Source organism: Gossypium hirsutum, chromosome A11 (genome assembly GCF_007990345.1).
Source record: "Gossypium hirsutum isolate 1008001.06 chromosome A11, Gossypium_hirsutum_v2.1, whole genome shotgun sequence".
In the NCBI taxonomy this organism is placed as follows: domain Eukaryota; kingdom Viridiplantae; phylum Streptophyta; class Magnoliopsida; order Malvales; family Malvaceae; genus Gossypium; species Gossypium hirsutum.
In genome coordinates this window covers 6,570,883-6,589,065 of record NC_053434.1, presented here as the reverse complement: position 1 = coordinate 6,589,065, position 18,183 = coordinate 6,570,883, and the positions used below count along the sequence as shown (strand labels likewise).

The window sequence follows — 18,183 nt, the reverse complement described above, 5'->3', positions numbered from 1 at the left end:
AATTTAAAATTTAAAATTAATTATTAACTGTGTTAAATTTGGTAGTTGGACATTTTAAAGAAAATATTCATTTAGTAGGAATATAAAATTTGTTGTCAATGATTAATGTTTAAGGGTGTTAAACGTGTCAGACAACTTTTATGGCTAATCAATGTAGAATGTTTAAAAAGAAGTGTTGCATGGGATCCAACTTGTCCGGCTTATGGTTGCGAGTTAGAAATGATATTGCACGTTTTACGTGACTGAGTTTGCATAGGCTATTAGATTTCGGGTCTTGCGCATTGCGTGGCCGGCTTTCCTGCATCGAGGTCTACTGATTGGATAGTTGGCAACATTCGAAATTGCCTTAACATTGTGACGCCTGGTTTGGAATGGAGCTTACTCTTAAGTATGTTGGCTTGGTGTCTATGGCATACTCGTAACAAATTGGTTTTTACTGAAGAGAACGTGTTGCCTGAGGAAATTATTTCTTATTGTAGTGCTTTGTCCACAGATGTTTTGAATGCAGACCAATATACGTATGTTGGTGCTGACAGTTTGGGTTTGAATGCTCACTTGCTAGCTCCAGATATTGGATGGGTTAAGCTCAATTGTGATGGAGTGATATACCCGATTTCGAATGAAGCATCTCATACTGGATCACCGTGGTAACTAGTTTACGGGATTCAGCGGGTATTTGGGGATGAGCTCGATACTGCAGGCGAAATTACATGCTATTAGAGAGGGGCTGCTGGTTGCCTGATCTGCTGGTTTTCGACAGGTCATTGTTGAGACTAATTGCCCATTATAACATGTATCAATTCTTCTCTGAAAGCTTGAATTGCGTTGGGGGTGATTCGTAGTATAGGGAAGCTGTGCAATCGACAATAAAACATACAATTTAGACAGATCTGACGGGAGGCAAACTGTGCTACAGATTAATATGGCCAATTTTTTCAGTCATTGTAAGGTATGAAGCTGAGCTGACAAGTTGTCCACATAAGAAGATGTATATTACCTTTCTTAATAATTAAAAAGAAATTAAAAATCGAATAGTATTAAAAACTAAAAAAGAAAATCCCAGTGCAAAAGGAACCCCAAAAAAGGAAATTGAGAGAATTCAAAAGAATCAGAGAGTTTGCTGCCTCTGCTCAAAGAAAAGGGGTAGCAGAAATTATAAAAAATCATTCTTCATCTTGCCTTCGTATCATTAATTTCTTTCTTTCTTTCTCTTTTGTTTACCTTAAATGAAAAAAAAAATGAAGAAAGAAAAAGTGCAGTGGGGGGATTGATACCGTCAATGAGAGATTTAGGATACGTTTAGTTCACTGTAATAGAATAGAGTTCTTCAAACACCGAATCAATAATGGGTGGAAAGGAGAGAAAATAGAAATAAACAAATTTCACAGCATAAGCCCGGGATGGAATACACCTAAATAAGGTATTTTATTGAAGGAAACATTACCTTAGGGTTTTAAGTTTTAACTGTTTAATTCGAGAAGAATTTGGAGATGAATTTTATAAGTTTTTTTAATGGGCTTTTTGATTTTTTTTGTTCAAAATGGGCTTTTTGGGTTGGAAGATACTTTTATAATATTTTTTTAGTCAAAGTTGTTTGATAAACTATACCATTAGTTACTAAATTATGGATGAATTTTTTGTTTTGGTCATTTAATTAAAAAAATTAAAAATTTGATCAATAAATTATTCAAAAGTTTTCGTTCAAGTCACTGGACTGTTAAAATCGATAGCTATGTCTTTCTTTATTTGCATTGTCTGCACCAATCGAAAGCTCTCTTTCTCCTATATTTTATAGTTACTTTTTTATGAAACAACTTTAGATGTCATAAATCTGCGAACTAAAATTCAAATAATTTTTTCTTCAATTTCCGGCACTAATTGTCAGATTGACTTAGATCATCACTTGGAGCCTGATGGCGAAACTTAAAAAAAAAAAACTTAATAGCCCAATGACTTAAATGAAATTTTAAATAGTTCAGTGACTTAAATGAAAACATTTAATAGTTCAATGACCAAATTGTAACTTTTTTTAGTTAAGTTACGAAAATAAGAATTTACTCTTAATTTAGTGACTAATGGTATAATTTACCAAAAAATAAATTAATGGGAAAGTGGCTAGAAAATTATGAAATCGTAAAATTGAATTTCAAGAAATATATTTTCAAATTGCTTTGCTTTCAATTTTTGTATATTGAAATTTCAATAGTTTTGGATAATTAAGATGTGTTATTTAAGATGATTTTAATGCTGAAAAATTATGTCTGTGGGACAAAAAATCAAAACGTTACTTAAAACTGCTATGATCATCCAGTAGACTTATGATGAGGAATCTGGTGTTTCTGCATGATGCTGGATTTTATGGAGTTTCTCTGGCGAAAATGGTTAGAAATGTGTTTTTGCAACGTTGACTTTTGTCTTCAAAAGAACAAAATGAAAAAATATCCTAGAGAAAGAAAACAAACAATGAAAGTAGAAATAGAAAACCATAGCTAAAACACTTCTCCCCCAAACAAACTCTCTAAACCAGTTAGCTAGCATCATCCGAAGACACCAGATTCTCCATCTAGGCTTGAGGAATTGAGCGATCCTCCTCGTGATTTTTACATGCATCCACCATCCCGGTTTAAAATTATGATAAAAAAACTATTATTTTTTTATTTTATATGTTCATTTTATGGTTGATATTCAAAGTTCGTAATTATCCTTCCTAACAAAGTCATCTTTAAAACTTGAATATGATTCTCTTTTCAAAAGTGTAATATATCTTATTATTACACCTAATTTTAAATAAATTTTTAAATAATATGTCACGTTAGCCTCACAATTTACTTTAACTTAAACTAAATTTTATTTAAATGCAATGGATACTATAAACATGTTACATCACTTGAAATAATCACAACAAAATTTAAATGAATGTGCATCATTTAATTAAGCCCACCTTACAAAATAATTATTAAATAATATTTTAATATATTCTACAGTAGACTTGATCATGGGTTGGACTGATTAAAATTTCAAGTTTATTTTTCAGACTCGGATTCAGGTCGAAAAATAGGCCTAAAATTTTGTCTAAATTTAAACTAGATTAAAAATGCTAAATTCGAGCTTAATAAGACCTGCCCATATTGATTCGGGTCGAAAAATGGGCCTAAAATTTTGTCCAAACTTGAACTAGATTAAAAATGCTAAATTTGAGCTTGATACGACCTGTCCATATTTAAAAAAAAGTAAGATTATTTTTTTATTTAAAACAAATTTAAAAAATATAATACATCTAATACATTAAAAACATTAAAATAAATGTTTCTCAGCAAATTAAAAACATATTAAAAAAGTTTTTTTACTTAAATAACACTAAAATAATTGTAACTTAGCAACCAATTACCTCTTAAATAGTAACAAAATTAACAATAGAACAATAGTTATATAATATTCAAATGATAACAACAAAATAATAACTTTATAATAATGAAATGACAACAAAATAACAACGAAATAACAACGAGATAGTAAAAGAATAAAAAATTTTAACTGATTCGAATTAAGTGAGTCAAGCCCAAGTCAAAAATCTCATTTAAGGCTAGGAACATGTAAAAATCAAACATTATTTTTTAGATATATTTTTACTTCAATCCTCCGAGGCTTAGAGCTTGAGCAATTCACCCGACCATCATAACTTGTATCCACCTGCCCTGCCCAATTCCGCTAAAAGCAAAAAAGTAATAACTGTTAGAAGTGGGGAAATAGCTTAAATAAAGAAGAGTGAAAAAAGTGGGACAATTCCCTATATTTGCTGTCATCGGGACTTATCAAATTCTTTTATTATACGCTTTCCCCACTATTACTCAATAATTCAAGGATAGAAGACCCTTATTATTATATAATTACATTAATTAAATATAATACGACCAAAAAATAAGTAATTATTATAAATACATTAAAGTACCAATTTTTTATACAATGCGAATTATATATTTTTAACTAATATTATATTGTCAAAATCTATATTAACATAAAATATTTTTAATATATGTCAGAAAATAAACAAACACAATATAATTATATAACCGAATCATTTGATTATATATTAACTTGTTTATGCTTGTAACACATGTTAAATGCATTGAATTAATCATGTAACTGTCTTTCTTCTAAAAAAAAAAAAACCCATCCTATCATAACGCATATATTAATTGAAAACATTATAGTTTCATTATTGCTTATTTCCAATATTTCTTTCACTATTTTCTAGAAAGAGTTTTTAGAGCATTAATATATTAGAGATAATATTTCGAAACTTAGAAATAATATTATTAAAAAAATAATTACGAATTTTAAAAATAATTTTAAAAAATATCAATAAAAATATAATATATGACATAGAGACAATTTAATTTGCCTATTATTTGTTAAATGGAATTTTTTTTTATCTTTCTTAAAATTAACCATTCCTTTTTAATCTTTTTAAAAATACCTGAAATTCAGGAAGAGAGAGAGAGAGAGTGGAGCTCTGATTCTCATGTTGAGGAAATGCTAGAAAACCAAAGAGCTTAAAAGCTCATTCTGATTTTGAGATCACATCAAAAGCTTTTCTTTTCTTTTAAAAGAAAATTCGTCACCATTATTTCCCCTCGAAAGCTAAAAACAGGAGCAGCTAATCCAACCAAAGGTAAGTTCATGTTTTTGTTTTTACTTAATATATATTTCATCATGAAATCAATCATCATGCATAAAAAAGAAAATCTCGAGTGTGATTTGTATCTTATTAGATTTTTCATTTTATAAATTAAAATTTTCGATCAAATTTGATTATATTTAACTTGGCATATTATATTTAAACGTTATTTATATTATTTAACTTTTTGAATACTATTTCAGTTTTCTTTTATTTACTAAAATTATTATTTTTGCTTTTACAAATAAATGTGTTTTTTAATGGTAAACTACGGTTCCTTCTAACACTTATAATAATTATTTTAAAATTTTAATGTTATTTTATTTTCTTTTGTGAACGATTCATCTTTCGTTTTCTTTTATGAGTTACATAAACAATAAAAAAATACAATAATTTTAGGGGAAAATTTGTTAATAAGCATGTAGTGACATGGATTAAAAATGATAAATATAGAAAGAAAAGTTGATAAATGCATTATTCTTTTCGAGTTCAATAAGAATATATTTCTAAAATAATTATTAAATTAGCTGGATTTTATAGAGACCATGTACGTTTTTCTTCTGTCTTTTAAATTTCCTTTTTCATTGACAAAACATTAAACAAATGTTGGCATTTCAAAAAAGAAAAAGTAAAAATATTAAATATATTTGATTTTATTTGATTTTTAAGAGTTACAAAATAATTTCAGTATATCACAAACATTATTACTTTGTTTGTTTTATGATTTTAATTTAAAAAAAAAGTTAAGAAAATGAAGAATAATTTTGTGAATTTGATTAATTAATCCAATAACGTTAATTAAAGATAAATAAAATAACATTAAAGTGAAGACTGTCACATTTAGGTGTATTTGATAAATTATTAAAGTTCATTTTATTGAAAATAATTTTTTTAACATTTAATATTTTAAATATATTCGATAATTATTTTAATTATTTTAATATAATATTTTCAACAATAAAGTGTTGAATAAAATAGGTAAGTAGGTAGCTACTTATGTAAAAAATATTAAATTAATTTTATTTTATTAAAAAATAAAAAAATGAGATATTCAAATTATCATATTTATTTTTCATGTAAAACTATTCAAAATAATATAAAATATTATATTAGTAAGATTAAAATTTAGAACTAAATATTTTTTAAATTTACCAATCAGTTTTTAATATAAATTTAGCACTTATAAAATTTAGTACTTAATTTTTTAGCATTTAAAATTTCAATTTATCAAACACACCCTAATATACTATTTATATTAAATTATAAAAATAAATAATATATTAATAATATTTTTCTTAAATATCATCATAAATAATGATCAATGTTCTAATATATATATATCGTCGTCATATCTTGAGTAAACCTGCTCATGTGTTGAGCCACCCTCCCAAACCTAAAGGCCAGTTTGGAAAATGGATTTAATAAAATTTTAAGTTTTTTTTTCTATATAGGTCAGGCTTTCAATAAAATTTATTGGCCCAAGCTCAGCCCAAATATTATGTTATAAAATAATATTATATTAATTATATATGTTAAATAATAATTATATATATTTATATTTATATTAAATCACTCATCCAATGACAATTAAACTCATTACCCAAAACCTAAAAAAAAATTACACAACTAAATAACTCAACTCAAAATATTATATTTAATACAATAAAATATTTATATATTTATTTTTGTTTTTTAATACAAAATAAAATTATATTTATGGTATTGTTTTTAATATAAATACTGATAACAAATTTGTTTTAGCATTCTTTTAGTGCATTTTTAAAATTTAATTTAAATAAAATTTAATCTTAAAAATTAAATATGGACAAGCAAAAACTAAATTTACAATTCTTCGAGTTGAAAAAAAACTAAATCCATTTTTTGTTTATATTATTTCTATAACTTATTAACATTTTTCAGATTTTGGTATCACAACATTGCTGGGATCAAAGTTTAAAAAAATAATAAAAAATTAAATATTGCTTTATTCCGATATGAAATAATGGACAGTATCCATGTTGTGGGTCTAGTGACACGGAACTTTACGTTCTTTTAAGTGAACTTTTAAGTTTTGTTGATAGAAAATATAACGTTAATGGTTGAATTTATCTAATAATAAATTTAATTATAATTTAATGTGATTATTGAAGATGAAAAAGTCTAATATATATAGTGTTCATAAATAAATAAAATTTATTTTGTATTTAATGTCATGTGTTAATTACTTAATGTGATAATATGCTATATTAGTATTCCGTTAGAAAAAATAAAAATTTTAATGACTAATTTACACGATTATTTTATTTAAAGTAATTAAATTAAAAAATTAAAATAATCAAAATTGAACCGACTTTACTTTAAAGTGATCAGGGAGGTAATTTTACCCTTGTTTCAAAACTAAAATAGGTACGTCGAAAGAGACAGACATTTGCTTATTTATTTATGTAATTTGTTATGATAGTTATCAGTAGTAATAGGAAATGGAAAGAAAAATATTATTGAACGGGGTATTACTGTCTCCGGTGTCTCGTCTCAGTCACATTTCCATTTTCAAGCACCCCACGCCTTCCTTCTTTTTTCCTTAATTTTTTTCTTTAATTTTCCTGTTCGTGTTACATATTTTTTAAATTATTTTTGGGCTCATATTTTAATTATTTTTTCGTTAATAGTATTATATCTACCATTTTTACTATTTAAGCTAAAAAAGCTTTAAATCACAAGACAAACTTGGTTACAAGGAAATTTTATTTAAAAAAAAAAAGGAAATAAGTTGGCATTTTATTGTAATTTAAGAAACTTTCCATTGTTGTTAACCTGCTAAAAACAGGGAGGTTTAGGTAATCTCAGAAAATTTTACAAAAATTGCATATCAAACTTCCACGCGCCCAATCCAAATTCTCACACACTCTCCATCTATGTCAAACCTTCATTGGTTCTTCATCCTCACCCCCCACTTCTGCGCGTGAGGTTTCCGGTTATCTACCAGTGTTGCTGAATTATTACAGAGATAAAAATGCATGTAAGAAGGGGGGAGGGGACTCAGTTCACTGTACATATAACTTTATAGCATTTAAAAAAATATGAAGCTCTAAAAACTTTCATCTCAACATTGTACAGATTATATTCAATGCGTCAGATATTAGAGAGAGAGAGAGAAAGAGAGAAATGATTGAAGAAATTCAAATGGAGGGGAATTCACATAAAGGAAAAGGAAGATCTGCAAGGAAAAAGAAGAGCGCCATTGATGAAGGAGAAAAAGAAGGTGGGGATTTGATGGAGTGTTCAGGCAAGTATTGTGGATCATGCACCGCTGGTGTAATCGCCGATTGTGTCGCAATCTGTTGTTGCCCTTGTGCTTTGCTCAACTTTTTGACACTTGCATTGATTAAGCTACCGTGGAAAATGGGGAGGAGGTGTTTGGGGTTCGGGAAAATGAAGAGAAAACGCAAGAAAACTAGTGCTACTGTTAATGAAGGTGACGAGAATTTCAGAGGGAGGGTAAGGGTAGAACAGGAAATCTGGGAATTTCCAGCAGGATTTGAAGAAGAAGAAGAAGAAATGGGGACATTTGGTGCCAGATTTGAAGCCGAGAGTGTTTGGTTAGAGCTGTATCAGATTGGCCATTGGGGTTTTGGGAGGGTTTCCTTCACTGGTATTTAATCTTTTTCTTTGTTAAAAAAAATAAAAATATATGTACATTTGTACTTAGGATTTTGTAAAGTTTGAAAGTTTTCAGAATTATTTTCTCGGAAAAAAAGAGGGTATTTTAGTTTAGGGTGGGAAAATTAACATCAGAATTTAGCTGGGATTTTCTCCCTTGATTAGATTAATACATGGTAATTTGTAAGGAATTCGTAAGAAAAAAATTATATATATAGTAGTTTTTATAATTTCTCCTGCATTTCTGGTTGTTTGAATTGGAGTTAATAACTAAAACTCGTAATATTAGGATCTTTGACTTTAAACTCAAGGATTTATGTTTGAGTTGGAGTAAATATTAATTTTTATTTTACAAATCATGAGCTACGCTCTGATTATTGAAACATTATGTTGCACGAAATCTAGCATGCATAATCTCAATTTTATCACATGATAGAGGCTCTCAATCCTCGAAGGTCGGTTCTCGTGAAACTCAAAACCTGTTCTCTAAAGGCGTATTAATTGTTGGATTACACGCAAGGCGCCCCAACAGATGGATAGGTTGAGTTGATCAATTGTGATGGAACCCATTATGAAGGGAGTAGGCGACTTTTGACTGCTTGATTTCATGCGAAGCACCCCAACAAGTGGGTAGGCCAAGTGGACCATTTGTAATAGAGGAGCCCATGATGAAGGAAGTAGACAATGTGGATTAATCCTATTAGATATATCTTTTAGGAATGGAAAGTGATTGGGTGGGAAGAATGTCACGTCAAACGCTTTAAAAAAATAGATAAGGTACGTTGATCCCACATCGGAAAGAATATGGAAATTCTTGGGGTATATATGCCCACAAGCAGCACCTTTGTGAGGCCCGTGATACAATCTTAACCATAAAATTTGATATTGATTTAGTTCATCTAAATACAATTTTTCTTGTAGTATTGCAGTCTCGAAAGTGTATGTAAATTTCAAATTTACCCCCACATGGCATTCATGATGTATTTGTAGCCGAAGCAAATCTTCAACTCGTTGCTGGCACTTGACTCCAACTATTTGTAATCGAAATAATAATAGTAATTTAATAAAAATAATTAATTATTTTTTAACTGAATTAATATTTAATTAATCTGTAACATCAATTTAATCAATATTTTATTAATAATATAAATATTAGTAATTTACACGTGACATTGTCACAATATTAAAATGACACATTACATTGTTACTTAAAATGTTTGCATATCTTATTATATAATATACATTAAATTTATACCTTATAAAAACAAATAATTCTTTTTGAAATTTTATATATTTTAAAGTTTTTAATTGGTTATAAGTGCTATCAAATAACATGAGCAAATAAATATTTATAAATAAATATTTGTTAGGCTTAATATATAGAATGACCTCAAAATTTAGACACTGAATATTTTTTAGATCAAATTAGTTTTTAAAGTTAAAATTTATTGAATAAATTAATTCTTACAAACAGACAGTTAACGTTTGTTTTAGATAAATTAAGTGAAGTGGTCAAATTAGAATGTGACATGTGGACAAATAGGTACCTTCCACTTTAATAGTTCTAAAAAATTAAAAAAAAACTTAAAAATTCCAGAAAAATTATAAGAAATATATATTATAAAATTTAAAAAATTAATATATATAAAATTCAAAAATAAAAATAAGAAATTAGCTAATTTTTCAAAAAATTAAAAAATGAGAAAATATTAAAAAAATTAAAATAAAAAATATAGTTAAAATTAAAAAAATAAGAAATTATTGATGTTGATCAAGAACAATCGAATGCCAGCCATTTGTTTGAATTTTTGTAATATTTTTTTCCCTTTTCCAAAATTTTGAAATCTAAACTATTTTTTTTTATTTTCGAATTTTATTCATATTCAATTTTTAAATTTTTATAATATATATTTTTTAAAAAATATTTTTTGAATTTTTAAATTAATTAAGAAAAATGATTAGGGCGAAACTAAATTAAAAAAAATTAAAATTAAATTAAAATTTTTATAATAATAAAGATATAATTTTATTATTTTAATAATCTATATATTTATTAAGCGAATTTATTAGTTGAACGTGTCACATATTTTGACACTGTTAAAGAACCTAAATTTGATCGGGGTTGGGTCGAACCGAATCTTGACGTGAATTTTCTTTTTAATAAATCTAAATCATGGATTAAGGCATAAGAAAAAGACTACTAATGTACTGCTGCTTCCTATCTCCCTTCGGTCTTTCTTTCGTAGAAAACACTGCAAAAGTGATAGAATAGAAAAACTAAAAAATAGCAAAAAGTAAAAAATAAAAATCTTATTTCTTCTCGAAAGTGCGATACTCGTTCATCTTCTTCGAACCGGCGCCGTCAGGTACTTCGATTGCCATAAATGCTCTCTTCATTTTACCATATCTGATTTTTATTTCTGTGGTTTTAATTTGTTCTCTCGATCCCTTGATAAAAGAACGGGTGGGAATTAGGGTTCTAAGTTATCGTTTACCACCTTTCCCAATTTTAGGGTTAGGGTTTTGATTCCTTATTAGCAGAATATGGAGATTTTTTTTTTTGACTTTGTTCTTGAACCGAGTTTGATTGAATGCGAATGCAGAGTTTTTGGGTTGTTAGTTTATTCTCTGTTTCAAATTAAAATAAATAAATAAAATATAATGACCAAATTCAATAGAAACGTAATATTAAGTTATTGTATAATGCAAATTGACTTGTAACTTATAAGATATTATAAAAAAAATTTCTAACATTCAAATTTGTCAGAAGATGGAAAAGAACTCGATCATGATGCTAATAAAATGTAATAACTTAATGTCGGAGTTGAAAGTTTCACTAGTCTATCGAGATAGGATACAATTAGTGATATTACCGCGACCGAGCAATCAAAGTAGTGAAAATGGCTTTGTCTTAGGCTCTAAGTGGTGAGAATTGACAAAATTTTTAGAGAAGTGACAATTATAATCAAGATCTTCATATATAAAAACCACATAATTAATCAATATTGCTTGGATTTGAATGTCTCATACATGCATTTATTTAAAAATTCTCCAATTTCCTTGTCTCTGGATGGTCCTAACAGTATCATATCCTTTTGCCTGTTTTTTGAGATGCATCAGTCACCGATGCTTAGAAATGAAGAGTCAACGCAACCTAAAGAGTGAAGTCAAATAAATGAACGAGACAACATTATAAATTCAACATAAATTTGAATCAAAGTCACTTGAACACAAAATTTCATGATTTCAAGGTCTTCTTTTTCCTGTCTTTTTGTCATTAACACAGAATGTCATTGGCAAGGACAAACTATAAAAGCATAGGAGAAAATGATTAGTCAGTGTCCACCATTTTAGCTGTGTTTGGTAGCTGGCTCTAGTGTTTCAAGCAAAAGAAAAACTGAAACATTTTCCTACACTTTTAACCTCCAGAGAAATGGTTCTCTTTAACGAAGCAAAAGCAGAACAGAGTGTTTTGCTAAACTGTTCAGCCATAAGAGAAATGGTTATAGCTATTGAAACAAAAGCAGGACTGACACTGAACATTTTGCGTGACTGATTAGCTGCCTGATAATATGGGTCTAGTTTTTACCTATTTATAAAGAACGAAAAAGAATCTCATAAATGAACTGACTTTTCCATCTCTCACTTATTATCCATTCATGGAATCATAAAGCCATTGTTTAAGAATTGCAATGGACAAAGGAGAAATTCATGAATGATCCTAGTGCTGTAATCTAGGATCAGGAGATGTGAATGATGTTTCTTTACAGATATCATTTTTGATACATTGACATACAGATTTTCAACTTCACAAGCGGGTCACATGCTTTCTGCTTTTTAGTTTTTATTGTCTTAATAAATGTTTCTTAGATAGGCTAATTTTTTTTCTTGGTCACAAATTAACAATATCTATTTTTTTTTACCCAATAATATTTATAGGCATCTTTGGGGTTTTTTTTTTTTAATGGATGTATTAATTCAATGTTTTTTGTATTATATTTAATAAACTCCATTTTCTATGCACTCTTGGAGTTTTAAATTTCTATTAACAGGAATAAGAATCTAACATATGTTCTCTTTGTTATATTAATTTTTTTAGTATTCTTTTATTATTCCTTGCTGAAATGTGTTATTTTGCTAAATTTACTAGTGAAAATTTACCATGTATCGGAGATAATTCTATTTAAACAGTATAATAACTGGATTAATTCAACCCTTAAAAAAGAGGAAAAAACCAAAAGCCAAACCAAATAATTGAAGAGCTTCTTAATGAATGCATTGCAGTTCTTTGAAGAGCAAATAATGGACTTAACATCCTCATCTTCTTCACCTCCCCAAAATTCCAGCAAAGATTTCGTCAATCTGATTAATCACCCTCAAAATGAAGATATTCACAATCAAGGCTCTGGGTTTAGTTCCGGTAATAATGGGATTAATAACAAAGAAGAGATCCTTCCCAGCTTTGATTTCCAGCCGCTGCGACCTGTTTCAGCTAGCCTTGATGCCCCGGGAGTTAATAATAATTCCAGGTCTTGCAGTTCAATTGATGCTAAAATTAAGGTAAATCTTTAACCTCCTTTTTTTCTACATTTTTGTTATTTAAAGTTTGGGTTTTCCGAGGAATTGATTTTTTAGTTTTATTCTGTGTTATTGTTTGATCAATAGATATATATGTATATTTTCAAATTGATTCAAATAAAAGTTGCTTGTAAACTTTTTTTCCTTCAATTTTTTTAGTTTGGGGGGATTATTTTATAAAATGTAGTTTGAGTAATGATCTTATGTATCTGGTGATAATTTTTTAGAAGTTAACCTTACTATGTACTACTTGGAGTATTTTTTATAATTTTTGGGATTTATTCAATGAAATGGAGTTTGATTAATAATCTTCTGGGTTTGGAATTAATTTTTGACAGTTAACCTTATTACATATGTGTTTTTTGAGATTGCTATTTTTTTGGTTAATGACTTTTTCTTTTTCGTTATGGTTAGATTAGTAAACTTTTATTGGTATCGACTTAATTTTTTAGTAGTTAAGAGATACAGTTGGGTTTCTTCTACAGCATTATTGTGTACCTGTCTTTTTCCTTGCTTTGGGCAGATGTATGGTTCTCTTGACTCTATTGAACCTGTAAAAGACATTTTAGAAAAGGACCAAAAAGGCTTTGACACATCTTTAGTGGCTGCAATTGATCGAACCATGAAGAAACATACTGATAATTTGATGCACATGTTAGAAGGTGTTGGTGACCGACTTACACAGCTGGAGAGTAGAACCAGTAAACTTGAGACTTCTGTGGATGATTTAAAGATGTCTGTAGGAAACAATCATGGAAGCATTGATGGGAAAATGAGACAGCTGGAGAACATTTTAAAAGAGGTATTTTCTTTTTTCTGGAAAAGTAAAAGAGATATTTTCTTAAACAATCTTTTGTGGTATTTGGTTTTGTTGTGGCTGCCGCTGGTATGTAACGGAAGAATTAGATGTAAATTGTTTAACTTTTTAGCTCAAGTCCCACAGCTGTGATTGATGATGATTTTAAGAGCTGTCAGAAATAGATTTACATAGTGTATTTTGTTAGCTCAAGTGGCCGTTATTGACTTAGCAGTCAAATAAGTAAATTGCATAGGTATCCTTGATATATTATATGAAGTTGTCACACCATCTAAACACTTGATTTTGTGTTATGTTCTTGGTCTCTTTAGATTGGAACCTGATTGTCTATATCGCTCTATGTCTTCATCCATTATCAAGAAATCATATCTAGATTCCAAAGCTAAGGTGGATTTGTTGACCACTTTCAGTAAATCCTAGGGATATGTTATTCACCAGCAAGATCTTCTTGTGACTCCATAGGAAATATATCTGTCTGATTATTCATGGCACTTAAGAAACTTGCGAAGAGGAGTAATTTGATCACTGGTTTGAGTGATTATTTCTTGTTTTGACCAACCATGTGCAGGTGCAAACAGAGGTGCATGTTGTAAAAGAAAAGCAGGAGAGTGTTGAAGCTCTTTTACAGCATGCAAAGCTGCAGGAGACCAAGATGGACCAGCCATCGGAAACTCATAACACTGCACATATAGGTTCCATGCAACAAGCTGCATCTGCTCCTTTTCAATCTCATCAACAGCTTCCATTGGCTGCCTCTTTTCCGCAATCGCTTTCTTCCGTTCCTCCTCCTCCACCTCCTACTGTTCCTCCTCCAGCTCTTCCCCAGCAAAATTTGCGACCTCCAGTCCAGCATCCAGAACAATTCCCTCAGAGCCAAGTTCCTCCTGTCGCTCAAGGAGATGCTTACTATACTCCCCCTGCCCAAACTCAGGAGATTCCAAGTCAGCAATTCCCTATGCCTCCTACTCAGCAAGTTCCACCTGTCCCTCAGCGAGATGCTTACTATACACCACCTGGCCAAACTCAGGAGGCTCCAAGTCAACACTTCCCAATGCCTCCTACACTGCAGCAACAGCCCCCTCTTGCAGCACCGACTCATCAGGCATATCAACCGGCCCCTCCACTGCAGTACTCTCAACCACCACAACCCCTTCAAGGCCAACCTTCCATGGGCCACCATCCTGATGAGGCAGCTTATGTTCCTTCTCAGACCTATCCACCAAACCTGCGCCAGCCACCCTCTCAGCAACCCAGTGGCCCTCCTTCCTCCCAACAGTATTTTGGGATTCCACCTCAAATGCATGAGCCACCATCTAGAAGGCCTGGTCTAGGATTTTCTACTGGATATGTCCCACAATCTGGGCCTAGTGAACAATATGCTTATGGTGGATCACCTCCACAGTATGGCAGTGCCTCCCCAATGAAATTGCAGCAGCTCCCCTCTTCTACCGGAAGTGGTTATCCGCAGCTTCCAACAGCTAGGGTACTACCACATGCATTACCTACTGTATCCGGGGGTGGTGGTGAATCAGCTTCTTCTGGATCTGGAAACAGGGTTCCCATTGATGATGTGGTGGACAAGGTAACCAGCATGGGATTTCCTAGAGACCATGTTAGAGCAACAGTTAGAAAGTTGACGGAGAATGGCCAGTCGGTTGACCTCAATGTGGTGTTGGATAAGCTAATGAATGATAGTGATATACAGCCACCGAGAGCTTGGATTGGCAGGTAAACCTGTGGTATCTTTGATTCAGTCATGTATAGGAATTATCACTTGATTCTCGTTGTACTTGTTTGGAGCTCAAGGGCATATTTCACCCCCTCTTAATTGCTTTCAGGTTTTCCACTTACCCCTCTTTTTCACCTTTCTTGTTTGACTGTCGGGGTTTTCTTTTTAAATAACATTTGTGTATACTTCAATAATTTGAATTGACTTGTGAACTTTTCATTTTGTTAACAATGATCCCCCCCCCCAAAAAAAAAAGGCGTGATTCTTGGGATGTTAATCGAATTTAAACAAATCTGCTTTTGAATTTTTTTTTACAAACTTCGAATAAGTTCCTAGAAAATGTTAATGGAGTTCTAACATGATTTATGGCCGGATACATATTCGGTTGGGTCGGATGGAAAATTTTAGGTGAGTTTGCTTAAAAATATTATTTATGAATAGAAACATGTCAGTTATTCTTTTTAGATAATTATAAAGCACATATTGGGTATAACTTGAGTCCAAATCATTTTATATGTAGAGGGATTTTAAGAACAAATTTGGACAAATTTTGGAGAGTAATGATTTACCATATTTAAAGAATTCATAATGGAGTTGTCGGAATTATGGTCAAATGTGCTTAAGCATAAGAAGATCTCTCGATTACGGTGAAAGGATAATTATCCGCTGATATAGTTTGGTTGATATCAAGTTAAGATTTAACCGATTGATATTTTTGTTTTAAGCTATTATTTTCTACCAAAAAAATACAAATATTAATGATATTTCTATAATAAAATAGTGTTTTGAGTGTCTGACTCTAAGATTAAGATTCAATTTATTATTTTACATCATTAATATTCAACAATTGATCATTAAATGTGTAAGATTTATTTATGAAAATCATCTTATAAATGTCAATTAAATATATATTGAATAATAATGGAATAGAGTTAATTTCGGTTATAGATTAAAAAATTTAAAAAGAAATCTTTTGGTTTGTGATTTAATTTGAGAAAAAGTCTAAATTCTCAACATTAAACCATTAGTTAGTTTTTGATACAAAAGATTGAATTATTGAAGATTAAAATTTTTATCTTTGCGATTAAAAAAGTTATGTTGTATTTATTTATTTTTATTTTGTATACAAATCAACTAAAAGCAGGTGACTATTCTCCAAGGCAACAAAACTTCGGGAAAGCGAACACACTAATGAAACAAGCAACAAACGAAAAGAAAAAGGCACAAGAAAATTTCCACACAATGTGTTTAAGTAAACGTTTTGAGTGTTTAATTATTTTTTAATTTAATGATTAAAAATGAGGGAAATATTTTTATTTATAGTTGAGTTCATTCTAATTCAACAATACAATTTAAACTATATCAATGGCTGAGATAGTTGTGGAGATGCACGAGTTGGATAGAGTATTGCGGCAATTCAAGTTTAGGTAAACAATTCCACCGGCACCCTAAGTCATCGAAGATCTGCATCATATCGACTTGTGGGAGAGAGAGAACGGATGAGCATTGTAATACCCCATACCCGTACCTGAGACCGGGATAGGATACGAGGCATTACCGAGATTTTTAGAATAATTTCAATTAATTTATATTATTTAGTATTCATTTTCATGTTTCATGTAACATTCTTTTCATATATTCAATTCAAAATATCATATAAAATACGATAAAATACTTAAATTTTCATATTTACATGCTCATGCAGGATATACGAACCTACCTGACTAAATTGCAGAAATACCAAGTTTTAGGGGTATATTGGTGATTTACCATATTCCCAAATTTCACCCAATCTTAAATTGATAATTTCATTCAATTTACTAATTTAGATAATAAAATAATTCATTCCTTTCAATTTAGTCATTTTCGATATTTTTATAAAATTACCCATAAAGTTTTACTTTTATTCAATTTAGTCCTTGAGCCAAAAACATACAAATTAGCCATGCTAGCTGAATATTCATACATATTTTTCCTCCTCCTCCTCTCCATTCCACATCCTTAGTATAAACAACACACTTGTAGGTAACATTATCCATAATTTTCACTATCTACTTATGTGAATATTCAAGCTGTCCATCTGTGTCATAGTCACTAAATTATTTTTATCTTGAGCTACAGAACTCCAAATTAAGATCCTATAATTTTCCCTGAAACTAGACTCATATACCTTATTACCATAAAAATTTCATAATTTTTTCTTGGGCCAATTAATACATTTTATTCATTAAAGTCTCCCCTGTTCTGCTGTCTGACAGTTCCGACCCTTCTTCACTAAAAATTAATTATCTTCTTGTACAGGATTCAAATGATGTCCTCGTTTATTTCTCTTGAAAATAGACTCATTTAGAATTCCAAACATATAAATTTAATCCCATAATTATTTTTATCCAATTTTTTATGATTTTCCAAAGTCAGAACAGGGTAACTCGAAATCATTCTGACCTTATCTCACAAAAGTTATTGTATCTCATGATTTACAATTCCATTGCTTACATAATTTATTTTATAAGAAACTAGACTCAATAAGCTTTAATTTCATATTTTATTCATCCTATAATTCGATTTATATAATTTTTGGTGATTTTTCAAAGTTAGACTACTGCTGCTGTCTAAAACAGTTTTAGTGCAAAATGTTGATTTCCATTTTGCCCCAAATTTCACAATTCATACAATTCAGTCCTTGCTCAATTAACTCCTCAATTAAGATAATTTTCTCAA

General features: G+C 29.8%; 2 protein-coding genes across 2 annotated transcripts; both read left to right on the top strand.

Moving 5' to 3' along the window:
• The first annotated feature begins 7,440 nt into the window (after nucleotides 1–7,440).
• LOC107923155 (uncharacterized) lies at nucleotides 7,441–9,421 on the top strand. The gene has a single exon (XM_016853369.2). It carries the CDS (start codon nucleotides 7,844–7,846, stop codon nucleotides 8,336–8,338), a length of 495 nt encoding a protein of 164 aa, XP_016708858.1. The 5' UTR covers nucleotides 7,441–7,843; the 3' UTR covers nucleotides 8,339–9,421.
• A 993-nt stretch (nucleotides 9,422–10,414) lies between these two features.
• On the top strand, nucleotides 10,415–15,676 carry LOC107924256 (bromodomain-containing protein 4). The gene is made up of 4 exons (XM_016854618.2): nucleotides 10,415–10,704; nucleotides 12,623–12,898; nucleotides 13,440–13,718; nucleotides 14,302–15,676. Exons 2-4 carry the CDS (start codon nucleotides 12,641–12,643, stop codon nucleotides 15,463–15,465), a joined length of 1,701 nt encoding a protein of 566 aa, XP_016710107.2. The 5' UTR covers nucleotides 10,415–10,704; nucleotides 12,623–12,640; the 3' UTR covers nucleotides 15,466–15,676.
• The last annotated feature ends 2,507 nt before the right edge of the window (nucleotides 15,677–18,183 follow it).